Source organism: Netta rufina (assembly GCF_964035555.1).
Source record: "Netta rufina genome assembly, chromosome: 1".
NCBI classification, from domain to species: domain Eukaryota; kingdom Metazoa; phylum Chordata; class Aves; order Anseriformes; family Anatidae; genus Netta; species Netta rufina.
Genome location: NC_140123.1, coordinates 131,809,132 through 131,824,282, shown reverse-complemented (window position 1 = coordinate 131,824,282; position 15,151 = coordinate 131,809,132). Strand labels below are relative to the sequence as shown.

At 38.6% G+C, this 15,151-nt stretch overlaps 1 protein-coding gene across 1 annotated transcript in view; it reads left to right on the top strand.

Moving 5' to 3' along the window:
* The window catches only part of ITPR2 (inositol 1,4,5-trisphosphate receptor type 2), a gene marked incomplete at its 5' end in the record, with an annotated part of 269,840 nt that overhangs the window by 213,532 nt on the left and 41,157 nt on the right, over nucleotides 1–15,151 (top strand). The window contains 4 exons of the mRNA XM_084290744.1: nucleotides 5,527–5,634; nucleotides 8,159–8,351; nucleotides 11,207–11,332; nucleotides 14,125–14,300. Of these exons, the coding sequence (XP_084146870.1) occupies nucleotides 5,527–5,634; nucleotides 8,159–8,351; nucleotides 11,207–11,332; nucleotides 14,125–14,300 (603 nt within the window). The remainder of the gene's footprint in view (nucleotides 1–5,526; nucleotides 5,635–8,158; nucleotides 8,352–11,206; nucleotides 11,333–14,124; nucleotides 14,301–15,151) is intronic.

The following is a 15,151-nucleotide window of genomic DNA, read 5'->3' as shown; positions in this document are numbered from 1 at the left end:
GGTACATCTCGTTACTGAGTAGGTATGAAGATAATTTATGACAAATCTATCAGATCTCATGCATTGCACATCAGGTCTGTACAAATAGCTCTTGCCTCACTTTCCACAAGGTCCGCGGGTCATGAACTTCGAGGATTGTCTAGAGACCTCACCATGCCCTGTCATGCTAGACAGGGCTGACTGGCACACCGAAAGGCTGCCAGTGAGCTGAAGCAGGTGCTTGGGGTAAAGGCAGAGAGGGCACTGTGCAGTGCTTTCAGGTTGCACATCTGTCCAGTCCCCTCACCGCAGTGAGCCCCAGCAGCCAGCACACTCCCCAGCTGCTGCCCTGCCCCTGCCAGGCCTGCTTGTGTGCCAGGAACCTCTCCATCAGATAGTAGATTGTATTGCTGCCTTATAAGTACGAGAAGAAACTCGAGAGAAATGGTGACAAGCATAATGTATACAGGGGTGAAAGATGTTTTTTCTCTATTTATATATATATTTTTATAATATTTCTCAATAGGAATACTTTAAAGTGTTTCATGGCACAGAGACTATTTGTGCCTTTATTTGTATTTTTCAGTCAGTTGTCCAGAACTTATAGTAATACTTCTTTGGCCTTTTCTAGAAAATCAATTTAACACATTTGGCACTTTGCCAGTGAACTGACTCTTCCATGAAAGCCATACTTGGTTACAAGACACTAAGCTTCACCCATTTAAATCCCTTTGTGCTGTTCTAATCATAAAAAATCATCTTTATTCCCCAGGTTTGATAGTCTCTAATTGCTGGAGAGTTGAATGACTAGAAATACATCTTTCAGATTTCCAGGGTCTTCTGCCTGCTGTTTCTAGCTCATATCTATAGGACTCCTGTCCTTTTCTGGGCCTGAAACAAAGCCTAGTAGAATCAGCAGGGGTTTTGACAACTGTCCCATGTGTGTACTGGGTCAGCTTCCAATGCAGACCATGCTATAGAGGAAACCCCTTACAGGGAGAGGCTGATGACATGAATGTTCACAGATTTAAATCACTCTTTCTTTGAGAAAATTAAAATAATTGCATTTATGTTGAAGGAAATTTTGACCTTAAGACAAAAAGCCTGCAGGAAAGCCATATATTATTAATTGCATAAAATGTGTCTGCTGTGTTTTTCCACGCTACTGATCATATATGGAATCCCAAATGACCAGCAGATCTGATTTTATAATCATTTTGTGTAAGGAATTCAGACTGAGTATTACTTGTAATTCTGTCATTTTTCTCTAGTGTTTCTTTATTAATGACATCAGTGTTCTTGGTCTGTCCTAAATCTTTCACATTTTGTAGTGATGTTTATTACAGTATTTTCCAAATTTTTGAAGCAAAAGTCTTTTAAGATGAACAACAGTCCTTCCTGGGGAACTGACTGAAAGCCAAATGATCTTTATTCATATAACTATTGCCTTACACTTCCCCTCTTTGGAAATCACTGCTCCATTAGATGTTATTGCTTCCTCTTCCTTACATGCCGTTGTGAGTAGTAAAGTACAGTGTTGACATTTAAAATATCACTGGTATGGTTGATGGATGAGTGAACGACTGACTGAGAGAGTTCTCAGAGGTGATTTTTTTTGGGGGGCTGTCTGCAAATTCAGGCTCTAGTGAAGACTGTTTTCTGTATCAGTTATGCTCTCTGCATATTTTTTAGCTTTGTTTTACACATGTGAACAGGGCTGTTGTTTTTCTTAGTCACTATAGTCCATGTCCATCTAGTGTCTTGCCCTTCAGCTGCCCCAAAAGATTTGTGCAGTACAGAAGCAACACAACTACATCACAGGAGTTAAATGTGTAAAAGTGTCAGTCAGAGCTTGCACAGCCTTTACATGCCAGTCACAGACTGTCACCTAGAGTGTATTACCAGCTTGGATAAGCTTTCCATATTATAAGTTACGGTTTGTTGCTATATTGCTATTTTCACTGCTGTGTCTTTGATCTCAGAAAAGGCTCTGCACTGGTCAGGAAGTCTGTCGACATAGTCCTATTTGTCCGTGTGTGCCCTTGAGTTCATTACAGGATGAAGGAAGGATCATGAAAGCAAAGCTTCAGAAAAAGTTGTTGTTGCCAAATAACATGGCATTTATAAAGCTGTTCTGTGTCTTACTGTGGTCCTCTGCTTCATATCTGAGCAATCCACACCATTCTTTCACTGATACAGCCTTGACAATACAGAAATATTAACAGTACTTATTACTGTGGCAATGAGGAATCCATCTCACATAAAAACTGTAATACAAGGAGAAAATAGAGATATACCCTTTGCCCTGAGATTACTGTCTGAAGGTCTAGACTACAAAAAGTCAGTGGATATGAAGAGGTGGGAAGCAGAAAGAAATGATGTTATGAGCACTTTCGGTGTAGCACTACTGTTGACAACTTCAGATGGGTTTCACTTCTGAAATCTGCTGTATCTCCTCCAGCTTGATCAGCAATTCCTGGTTGTTTCCAATGTGTCTTCAGAACAGGAGTTCCTGGCCTATTCCTCAGATCAGTTTATCTAATGCTAGTGTTGGTAAGCCCCGGCTAAATGATGCTAGACTCTGTACACACATCACCACAAGATAGTAACTGCCTAAAAGCACAGTCTAATAAAGTGTAATGAATCTCACTGAATGCACATGGTTTTAATGTATGTGGCTGCTGTTCACGTGAAATCTGATAGTGAAATATGCATTGTATTGGTACTGTCTCAAATCACCAGCAGTCTGTTAAATTAACATACTATACTCATCAGTTCCATTATGGCCAAAGAGAACTGGGATGATTTTCCCTTTTAACACATGTGGTAAGGGAACTTTCATTACTGACATTTATTGAGACATGCTTTTATAATACTAGTTATGGACAGTTAAAATCATATCAGGAATCAATATCTCGAGATTTTATGTCTTATAAATGGTATTTCAAATTCTGTATACAAATTACAGTATATTTATAAATTAAGTTTTTTGTAGTACTAATGAAAATTCCAAAATCTATTTAAGTCCCTTTCTCCAAATTGGCATCAATTTAAGATGAGAATGAGAAATGAGAAGAACTGTCCGTATATCCTTGACTTGTCATTTATTAGAAGACTCAGAATCTTAATGGTTAACATTGGAGACAAAGAGCCAACATACAGGCAAATGTCTTCTGTGTTACATAATATAATAAAGAAATATTTAAATAAATAAAGGACTATATTTGCTTTTGGTTATGCTAATTCTTCACTCCAGGCAGGGTGTGATTGCATTCTATCTAGTCAGTTCTTTTCTTTGTGTCTTAAAGAAGAGATACAGCCAAAGTAAAGGCCATTTAGAGATGGACAAGGAAAGTAATTGAGTCACAGAAAGTCTTCTATTTGAGAAAGGATGGAAAAGATAGGGATTTTTTTTTTTAGTTTAAAGAAGAGACAGGTAACAGAGGACATGACATTGGTGTACAGAACGATGAATGATACAAAGAAGGTGAATTGGGTGCTCTTGCTTGCCCTTTCTTAAGTACAGAAGCAGGGGGACATTCAATAAAGCTGAAGGGAAAAAATAGTAACACTATTTGAAGGCAGTTTTTAAACAATAATTACCTTGTTTTCACAAGCTCATCGTGTTTCTCTGTGATGCTACTGTATGTATTGAGGGGGATGCAAAATGCCTGATTCAAGTTGTCCTTTTAAGTAGATGTTGTAGACGTACAAAGACTGCTGACTTTTTCAGGTTATATGCCTCGTGTGAAGGAGAACTAGTCAGACTTAAGGATCTTTTAGCCTTAAAAATGAGTGGAAGATGCATAAGGCATAAATACATGTAATGAGACTATCAATATATTTACTAGATAAAGCAAAAAGTAAGTATTGAAAGCAGGTATCTATTAGTGATGGAAAGAATGTTGTTCTGCAGTTGTCCGCCCTATGATTTTTGCATGTGTCCTGAAGTATCAACTTGTGACTGTTTTTAAAAGGCTGATATTCTGCCACAATGGCTCAGTGCTCTACTCCGAAGGCCAAGCAGACTTCTGTCCATGAGTAATTGTAAAGTAAAATAAAAGTAAAATACATTTATTCTTTCTGACTATTTATCCAGAATATTCTTTTGGTTTTAGATATTTCATTTAATATTCTTCTTTGATTAATAAGTTTGTATAAAGAGCTAGAAGAAAATGTATTTTGTAGATTCTGGGGAACTTTGATAAACAGAATAAATTGCATATGTACCACTCTTCCACCATTCTTAGATAAAAAAAGGTATGGCGAGACTTGCAAATGGCTTAGGAATGAGTGTGATCACTTCCTGGTTAAATTACTAAATTTCTGTTTAGATCAATTTTTACTTTTAGACTTGATCCCTGAGACTCTTTTTGTAGATTTGTAATTAATTTATAACTCCTCAACATGCTGCTTTGTTTCACTTAGTACAACTCTAACCCCCTTGTGGTGTTCAGCAGTTAAAAATCTGGTTCCTGCAGTCATTTGTAATTGTTTGTTTCTAGCCTGTTGTGGTAATGTCTGTGTAATGGTTAAGACCTGGATAGTGACTGTAAGATAGCCTGTCCTTTCTATGCCTCAGTTTCCCCCACCTTAAAATTGCAAAACTGGTATCACCTTCCTGGATGAAACACCTCAGTTTTTGGATGAAAACCACTCTCTATTATGTAGGGAAAACTACATGTTTAGTAGCATTTCTTTATGCCTTTCTAATCAAGTCTTTTGGTTTTCATTGACCTAAGCGAAATCATGAATGCATTTGCTGACACTATCAGTATTAACCTTTGTGAAGTTATCAAGCATTTTAAATATTTACAATTCAACAAGATCTGATGCATTTTAGCTTAGGGAAATGGTTTAGTGGGGACTGTTAGCGTTAGGTCAGAGGTTGGACTCGATGATCTTGAGGTCTCTTCCAACCTAGAAATTCTGTGATTCTGTGATTCTGTGATTTTATGAATCATGCAAAGCATATAATTAGTATAAGTTTGTAGGAGGAATTAGTATTTATGTGCATGCACACACATGCTGTGTATGTAATCTGTACAATAAAAATATATTTACCTGCCATTGTAGTCCAGCTGCTTCTGAAATAGTTACCTGTGTTATCTTGGCAGCCCTGAAATTCCATGTTACAACATGGTGAAGAACAGTTTAGCCACTTGAAATCATAGAGTAAATTTAATTGTAAGTGTAATTACTATCAGAAGTATGCAAATTTTATGTCAAAACTCAAGTGAAAAGAAGCATTCAGTCTAATTTTTTGGTATCTGTCAAAAAACGTCCAAATACCATCCAGGCTGCCGGCTAAGCTGCCATCCATAAATCTCAGCCAAAGACTTGCTGCTGACTTTTTAAGACTAAATTATTCCTATTGTTCTCAAGTAATTACGTTTTTGTTGTTATCTGTGGAAGGAGCCCCACTGGGTTCAGCATGTAAGTATATGGGGGGGGGGAAGAGGAGAGGATTTGTGTTAGTTAAGTGGAGATGATAAAGCTGAAAACAAAGCAGCAGGATATAAATCCGATTTTTTTTTCTCTTTCTAGTTGGCTCGTCACAATAAAACATTGCAACAGATGCTGAAGCCAGGGTCAGATCCAGATGAAGGAGATGAAGCCTTGAGCCATTATGCCAATCATACGGCACAGATAGAGGTAAAGAATTGCTCACTAGAAGATTGAGTATGAGACAAGTTTGCATTTTGTGCAGGGCATATCACCTCTTTTTAGACTTCGGAACAGCAAAGCTTATTCAAATGTGTAGATTATTTATGAGAAGAGAAAGTTGAGTGATATGATTTTGGCTGTTGGAGAAAAAGTAATGCACCTATGTTAAAAGTGTCTCCAAATAATCATTTTACAGTAGCTTTCTTTTGTGTTATCAACCATGTTTTGTTAGGGAAATAATGACTGTGGATAGTACTCTTGACTTGTCATGAAGTCAAGAGTAATCTTGTGTGGTGCATCACTCAAATAAATAATCATGAGTTTCAAAACCAGTGATGCTTACTGATCAAATTAAAAGTTTGGCTGCAGTACAAAGAGGTTTTGAAGTGATGTAGACATTCAGTATGGTTATTGTTTGAAAGAGCAAGGCTTAGCCTGTTCATTTGTTCTTTTCTCTATTTTAAGCTTTACCGCTGCCATGGATTGGATTTAGATCAAGAACCACAGAGGTATTTAGGTTCTCAACTCTTGTACCAGTTCCTGTGTTCTTACAGGTTTCATGGGGTTATAGGCATCAAGATGTGAGTTGGGCATTGAAGGATCTCTAGCCCTTAGTGCCTTCATAAAGAGAAAAATGTCTCTGGTACAAAGATGTCTGCTTCCGTGGACTGAAGGAAGAAGTGACATATCTCTTGGACATGCTTTATCAAGTCCAAAATTGGCTGAATATGAAAACTGTACAGTGTGTTTTCACACAGGACCAGCCTGAATCTGAGCCAATGATTTTAGCTTCAGTGGACTTCCAGGCTCCGTCTAGTTTGGACCTGAGCTTACATGTACAGGGAGTGGTCTGATGCGAGCACCTCAAGTCCATTTTGTCCTGGCTGCTGTCAATTCAGGCTGCTGCTGGGGTCCTTCTCTGTGCTAGCTAACATCCTTTTTTGCCTGATAATGCTCACATTGTATCACCACAAGACAGATGGAAGCTCCATGGCTGTTGTGGTTTCCAGACAGCAGCTAAGTGCTCCTTTTAACATATTTTAACACTATGGATGCTCTTAAGTTATTTCTTAGCAAGTATCAGCTGAGTAAGTTGTCTGAGTAGACTGCAAATTTAGGTATCAAAACAAGCACTGTGGTCTGCTTCTACATGGCCAACAGCTTGTTCCAAGAGTAGTTTCTAAAACCTCCTGCAATGTCATGACTGTTAAATCCAACAAAGCCTGTTTCTTCAGCAGATATGGTGGGGTCCATTTTATGGGCCTCTGTTGTCTGGGAGGCTTTTTGAATACCATTCTGCAGAGCAGCACATGCAGCATACCTCTTCATTTGAGTCCTTGACTGAACTGATGTTCTGTCAGGGTCCTTCACTTGCCACATAGTCCCATTGCACGTCTGCTGGCTTGAGAAGCAACTGCTTACTTAAGATGCTTCAAAATAGCCTGTTCAATTTCACATAATGCACATGTCCTTGGGCAGACGTGTAATTATCCTTCATTTCTAATGCAAATGTGCTTGAATATGTTATATGTAAAAATGGCTTAAGATGGGTTTGATTTTTAGTATGTTCACATAATTAATATGAATTATAGGAGAGAAAGGAAGGTTCTTAAATGCAGGACTGTGACTGGAAAAGTGAAACTCATCCCAGCTTTGCTCCTAAATCAAATGAATGTTTGCTGTTCTTTTACTGAAAGCAATTTTAGACCGGTTCAGCATTTTAGATATAGCTCCCTGATATTGGGGTATCTCATTTGTTTTATTTGAAAGTCAAATAGTCTGTGGTTGTTTGGTTTTTGTTTGTTTGTTTGTTTGTTTGTTTTTCTCTACTGCTGCCTGTACAGGAACATGTGTTTAGGAGTAAAAATGAGTTTTCTACCCATTTCTCCATTATTAATAATGCAGACTCCATGATCAGAATGAGAAAGCAATTTTGATGACAGTCTAGTGAGATGGAGTAAAATCTATCTCGCTTAGCAGTAACTCAGTAGGCTCTGAAATATAAACAATGCAAAACCTTGGTTTTTTTGCCAAGTAAGCAGAGAAAGACAGATAAGATATGGGTTCTATCTGAGTAACAGGGTGCTATTTTTGCATGTTCACCTTCACAACTTCTGTCATCATAGAAATAAATTCAAGGTGAGGAAAGAATTCTATAATCAATCAGAAAGCCCCTGAGCTTCAGCGCTGTTTAGTGGCAGAGACTCATTTCAATCCATTGCAAAATTGAAGCATTCTGAATTGGAACTTTTTTTTTATATTTGGGGTAAGTTTGGACCTAGGTTTCAGTTGAGCCATATTTTTGCCACTTTATTTTCATGCAGGCTTTTGGAGATAGAACTGTGGTTTCACTTTATGTTTTAGGATTAATTGGTTCAGTTTCTTTGTAACATTCCAATAATTTATGCATTAATTTATAAATAATAAAGGAGCTGTGAGCAAGAACAGATATAACAAAATGGTTGGAAAGTCACTGATCTTGAAAAAAAAATAATGTGCATTTTATTTATAGATTGTTCGTCATGATAGAACAATGGAACAGATTGTCTTTCCTGTCCCTAATATTTGTGAATTCCTTACACGGGAGTCCAAAAGTCGGGTGTTCAATACAACAGAGAGAGATGAACAAGGAAGCAAAGTCAATGACTTCTTCCAACAGACAGAGGATCTGTACAACGAGATGAAATGGCAAAAGAAAATTAGGAGTAAGTATAACAAATTCAAAAAATAGCTTAATCATGCTAAAACCTTGCTTTTAAGCCTTCAAATATTTTCAGTTTTAATGAAACACTTTTCACTGTTCACTCTGATATTGCAACAAGCAAAACTGCTCAGGACTTGTGTGTGTAGGGTCAGCATAGTGTAGGTCATCTGAGACACTTGCATGCCACCATAGAAGAGGCATAATATGGAGTAGTTACTAATATAAATAATGTGTTCAAGATGATGTTCTGGACTCCAAAAGCTAAATTGAGAGACGGATGAACTGGGTGTAGCTCCACTAAACTCAATAGGGTTGCACCTAATTAAGCCAAGACCCCTAATATTTAACAAAAACATGTGTAGCTGCATATTTGAGGTTTGCAGATTCCTAAAAGACTATTAAAAAATTGTAAATGTCACTCACTTAAAAATGTCTCTCACCAGAACCTCAGCTGCTTTAAATCTGCATGACTCCCATGGAGTCCGTTCCCTTTGCCAGTTCACATCAGCCTTGCTTGACTAGGCTGCAGTACATCCCCATCTGTGAGCCCATTCTGGTATATGTCCTGTGGTAGTGGGAGAGGCATGTGTACTTTCTTAAGCTACTTGCAACTTGCAGATCTGGCAGGCACAGTTGAGATCATGGGAGAGAGATCAAAGCAGGGACCTGAACAGGAGGTACAGGGAAACTAAGCCAGGTACTGTGAATTTCTTGTTCAGTTCACTGGTGGGCATTACGGTTGCTGGCCTCACCAGGAATGGGGCTGCCACTGCTGCTCATGTCCTGGGGATGGTAAGCTCCTGCCAGCTTAGCAACTATCAACTGTGCCCTTTGCATTTGGAGCAGAGAATCAAGGCTATGAACTAATTAAGCATCTACAGTATCCTTGAGAGATAAAGAAGACGTGTATATTATATATGTATGTATATAAAAATACATGAGAGTGTATCATTTTGTTCACTGCTAAAATGCAGATACTGCTGGGATGGCAGACATCAGCTGTTTAACAGCTCACAGCAGCATTATGCAATTGATTAGGAAGGAAGTGAAGAATAGGATCTATGGTCAGATCAGCAGGGAGTTTGGATAGTTAAAGCAATATGGTTTAGTGCAGCATCCGTAATGTTATGGAAACAGGAATGTTGGATGGGTTTTTAAATGTCAATTCCTGGGCAGTTTTCAGAGGCAGTTGTAAATTTTCAGTATGAATCCTGTTGGCTCAGGTCCACTTTCCTTGGTGGCACTGTGAAAAACTTGTCTGTACTGACAAACTGACCAGAGTAGAAGTTGTAAAATAAATGATTTCAGACTAACTCCCTAACTGCACAGTCTATTTGGGAATAAAAGTCACTATATTGTAGAAAAATTGCTCTATTAACAAAAGCATATCTGTTTTTCTTGCTTAAGAAACACACATAAAACAGCCCAACCCTACACTTACATAGACCAGACCTGCCTAATGCTGTAAGCAAGGAAAATTGGTTTATTTTTATTCAGAACAGAAATTCCCCAATTTCTTTCATCAGTGGAATGGTCCATAAGTCTCCATGATTTTTCTTTGAAAAGATAATGTAAGTTTAGGCTTGGTTCATTCTTTAGCCAAGTGTCTGTTAGCATGCAGTCTGTATTGCTTAAATTGACAGATGTCATTTGCAGTGGCTCCAAGTGCTTAAATCCCAGCAGTCAACAGCATGAGATTATCACAATGAAATCTGAATAGTCACCTAATCACAATTAAAGTTTATTTAGACTAAATCCTGAGACAGTCATATTCAGTTGAATGAGTCTATATTAAAAATTAGCTGGGTACAGGCAAGTCAAGAACATGCTCTTAAGGCTTGCAGAAGACTCTCAGTACTTTAAAATCTAATTAATAGGAATGCATCATCTTCAAATAGCTAAACTTCTCTGGCTGGGGGGTTTCTCACACCATTACACATAGAGGCTTGTTTTAAATGTTCATTTAAACATCTGATAGTACAGTCGCATATATGAAGTGCTTGCCTGGGTCTTAGTACCCTCTGATGATGTTCCTAGGCTTTTTGCTGAATCAATTACGTGACTCTGGACACAAAATCTTAACCCTGTTTTGCCCTACTTCCCTTTTTAGTCATTTCTAACTAGGTTATAAGTTCTTTGGGATATAGACTGCTTCTGTGTCTTTATACAGCACTTCATATATGGAGGTCCTGGCTTAACTGGAGTCCTTTTACAGCCTGGAGTAATTATAACAGCACAGAGCTGTTGTTCAGCAGTTAATTTTGGATGTCTGAGGATCATACAGGAAATAGTTAGCTTTTGCAGAACCAAACCCAGTCAGACTGAATTTTATCTGTTCTCTAAAAACAGATTGAGATGTTTTTAGTTGGATAGAGGTGGGGAAAATGCTGTAGTTCTGAAGCCTTGCGTATTCCATTTTCTTTGAATAATATCATCAGCATTTTTGGTCCAAATGGGTCACCTGGATGACCTGCTCTGGGTCTTCTGTTTGCCTCTCATGCAGTGTGCCTTTAAACCTAGTTGTTTGTTTGACTTTGTGTCTCCCTGCACAGAGGCTACAGTTTCAGAGGCAAATGAGAAGACTTCACACAAGATCCAATCCTAAAACCTCAGCTGAGGCACAACTGTCATGTATAATAAACCGTATTGGGATCCTTGGATGAAAAACTGCTTGAAACTGTGTTTTATGGCAAACCTATGTTTGTTATTTGTCTTAGTTAATTTTAAAGGTCTGCGTATTTATTTTGTATAAATCAGTTTTCTTCATTAAATACTATTTAATTCCCTTGAGGCCATTACTGATGGAGTTAATGCCTGCTTACTTTTCACTGATTGCTGCTTTTCTCCCCTTTCTAGATAATCCACCCCTGTTTTGGTTCTCTAGACACATCTCTCTCTGGGGGAGCATTTCCTTCAACCTTGCTGTATTCATCAATTTAGCAGTTGCTCTGTTTTATCCCTTTGGAGATGATGGAGATGAAGGCAAGTTGAGTTTGGTTTCATTTTTCCTTTTAATTTTAGATGCTTTCCATTCTAAGGTAACACAGTTATGTATAACTGCATCTTCAGGTATGCAGCGTATCTACAGCAACCATTTAGTGTCTTCTGAGTAGACACCAGGTGTTATCTGAGATGTGGTAGCTGATCTTCAGTGTATCACATGTCCTGTGCAATGTGAAGTAAAATGGACAGAACATAGCATCCAAGCTGAAGATTAGTTAGCTAATTTTTTTTTTTTTTTAATATATTTTATTACCATATGGTAGTGTACTATTGCACACGTTCAGTTACAGCTGCTGAGCTGAAGAAGGGTTCATTGCAGCAGAGGGACTGAGATTCCTTAAAACTGACCAATTTGAATGACTTGCAGTCTTAAAATGTGTAGTATATAATGATATAAAAACTTTCTCATGGGGTTTCGACTATTTTATTGGAGTAGAAGAGCAACTATTGCAGGGGACAAATGTGTTATATAAAAATATGCTATTCTGTCTCTGTTTCATCACGTCATAGGAAATATAATGAATAATAAATTTCATTAAATAAATGCAGCAGACTAGCAGGAGGCCTCTTTGGATCGAAAACAAGCTTAATTGGGATAAAGAAGACTGGTAATGGGAGTAGAGCCATTCATCTCTGGGTCTTTGATTTCTATCCAGTCCAGTCAGTAATGTGACTGAAAGTCACCTCTGTCTGATGGCATGTGAACAGTGCTGGTGGAAGCAGTCCAGCTTCTAGTAGATACATGTACTTTTCACAAACACCAGAATTGGCACCATCAAACATTCCTGTTGGCTGGCTAAACAGAAAAGCAGCAGATTAAAGTATATTGGCATGGAGACCACATTGCCCTTTCACCCTGTGGGGCGGTCTCTGCAGGTCACAGCACAGGCATCTCCGTAGCCTTGTGTTTGCAGGGCTCTGCTGTGGAAATAGGAAGCATTTGTACATAGTGCTTTTCTGCTTGTGAACTGAAGAGCTGCTCAGGGTACACACGTCAGAGCCTATGCAGGGTGAAAGAATAAACAAAGAGTTAAAAATAAACCTTTTAAGCTACTAAATTTTTAGTTAATCTATACTCACGGAAATCCTCTGGTCTGCAGTCAATAGGTATTAATACTTGGAACTGCAGATTTATGTAGTATTAGTTTAAGTGGCCCCAGTAATCCAGTGATTTCAGTGATAGTGTGTTTCAGGATTCCAATTTCTAGTGCCTGTAGCAGTAAAAGAGACTGCTGAACAATAAACAATAAGTGTGGCCGTAGGGGATTAGCATGGTCATGAGGCAGACTCCTTACTTCCAGCCTCCAAAAACTGATCTCAGAGCTGGAGTTTGTCTCACATTTTTTCCCTTCACCTTGTGTAAATCCAGCCATGCTCACATGTTTGAGGTGCCTGGACTGATCTAATCATCCCAAGAATGCTGCCTTTTAGTAGATTTCTGCAGTTCTTATATCATATAGCATAAGCGAAATTACCCTCCAGATGAGGTCTCTTTGCTTCATGCATATCTGCTCATGTTACATGATATGAAATTGTTTGACTTGCAGTAGGGAAGAAGAAAAAATGATCTGTTAAAGAAACACTGAGTGCTTTGGTCTTACCTTTCAACTCCAATTTGAAGCTGTTTTTTAGGATCCATTAAAAGTTTCCAGATCTTGTTGGCAAAGAAACTACCCAGCAGAGCTGACCTTGAACTTCTTGCCAAGGGTATAAACACTTCCAAACTTTGGAAAAGTTTGGATGCCATCTGAATTTTGAGAACAGGGCTTCACCTCATTGTTTTCTAATCTCACTGATGCTGTTTAGCTGTATATGTCTTGCCAAACAGATAGATGTTATTCCTATTGTGAGCCTAGCTAAATTTTCTATTCCATTCTCCCTTGTCACTGACCTTTCAGTTCATCGGATAACAATAGGAGTCAGTGTACGAGTATGACAGTGCCCTGAGATCTGAATGTGCTTTATACATCAGAGCAGCATGGTGTGTTTCCAGGGCTTTAAGCAGAGGAGAGAAGGAAAGCAGGGACATTACTCAAAACTCGGGGAGAGCCTGGAGCCAGCTTCTTGCACAGACTGACTCTGAAGGCAGCAGCTCACATGCCTGTGGGAGCTCAGCAAGAGCAGGGACCCACCACCTCCCCAGGAGCAAGGCTCAGCTATTCAGCAGCTCCTGGCAATGCAGATGCTGCCTTCTCATGCCCAACTCCCCGTGGCTGCCTCCCACTGCGGCAAGTGTGTTGCTCTCGTGCAGAGGCGGAGGCTGCCTCCCGCTGAATGCCTGCAGCCCTTCAGAAGAAAGCCACTTTTCTAAAAGCAGGATGCTTTGGTGCTCTTTAGATTGGAAATGTGACGCTGCAGCATCATGCCACTTGCTGCGCTACCCCAAGAGTCAGCTATTTCTGTAGCTGAGCAATCATGGAATTAGACCGAAGGAGTCCTAATGATCCCTGTAGAAGGGAGCTGATTAGTGGCTTGCTCCAGGAGAAGGGTAAACTGTTTCATCTCTGAGCACTCCTTGGATTTTAATGGAAATTTCATTAGCTGCTCTTATTATTACCTGTGCAAATCAACAATACTATGATAATAATAGTTCTTGCTGCAATTAGGGCAAGTTGTGGTCAGCAGTTGTGATGCATGAGTCATGCTTTTTGTTAGCTATATTGGCAAAGGAATTGATCTTTTGGATCTGTTTCTTGGTTTTAAAAAAAAAAAAAAAAAAAAAAGAGTCTCCAAAGATGCCTCTCTCAACTTTACCTTTCTCCTCCATACAGGCACGCTTTCTCCGTTGTTTTCAGTCCTCCTTTGGATTGCAGTGGCACTTTGTACAGCAATGCTGTTTTTCATCTCCAAGCCTGTTGGCATTCGACCCTTTTTGGTGTCTGTTATTCTCAGGTCTATATATACTATTGGGCTTGGTCCTACCTTGATACTTCTTGGTGCTGCTAATGTAAGTACTTAAAAAGCAAGCAGAATTTTCAGCAGAAACAGAGATATTAAGGGTTTGCTATTAAAAAATCCCTTGGTTAGAACTGTGCGAAGAACTTCCTTTTCAGGTTCACGGGTTGAGCAAAAAAATATATATATATAAAAAAAATCCAGTCGTCCTGAAAGAGCAGTATCAGCAAACTGAAAAACTGAAAAAAATGGGATTTGGTTTTGTTCATATGCAAATATTTTAAAAATAAAAACAATATGAAATTTAAAAGAAATACTGCTGAGTAAAAAGAATCAAATTTACAGTTCCTCATGTTAAAAGAATAATTTTCTCTACCAACATGCTCAGCAAAGTTGACACAAATTTGTAAGGTGTTCTGTGAGCTTAAATCTATATTTTTGAGGAAAGTTTTCAAAATTAAAAATTATCTCAGCCCTTCTCAGATTCTTAATTTATTCATGTCTCTTTTTTGCATGTTTACTGAGCTTTATAAAATAAGTCATATTCATATAAGTCATGCTCATAAGTAATCTATTTACATTTCTGCCTGACTGCTACAGCTCTAATTCACCTTAATGCCAGGCAGCGAATTATTAGGCTGTTTGCCACCAATTCTATGAAAATTGTGCATGCTTGAAAATACCCAGGGACATAGTCAAAGGTAAAGGTAAGCAAGCAGTGCTTGTCCATGTGAAATTTTTGAAAGAAGAAACATATTGAGTCCTTATTGTTTGACCTGGACTACCAAACACATGGGGTTAGTTCCTTCATGTGTACTTCGGCACTGCTTTTCTCATGTAGGAACGTGCTTTTCACATGCTTAGGAACAATGGCAAATCTGATGCCGTTGCTTAAATACCATA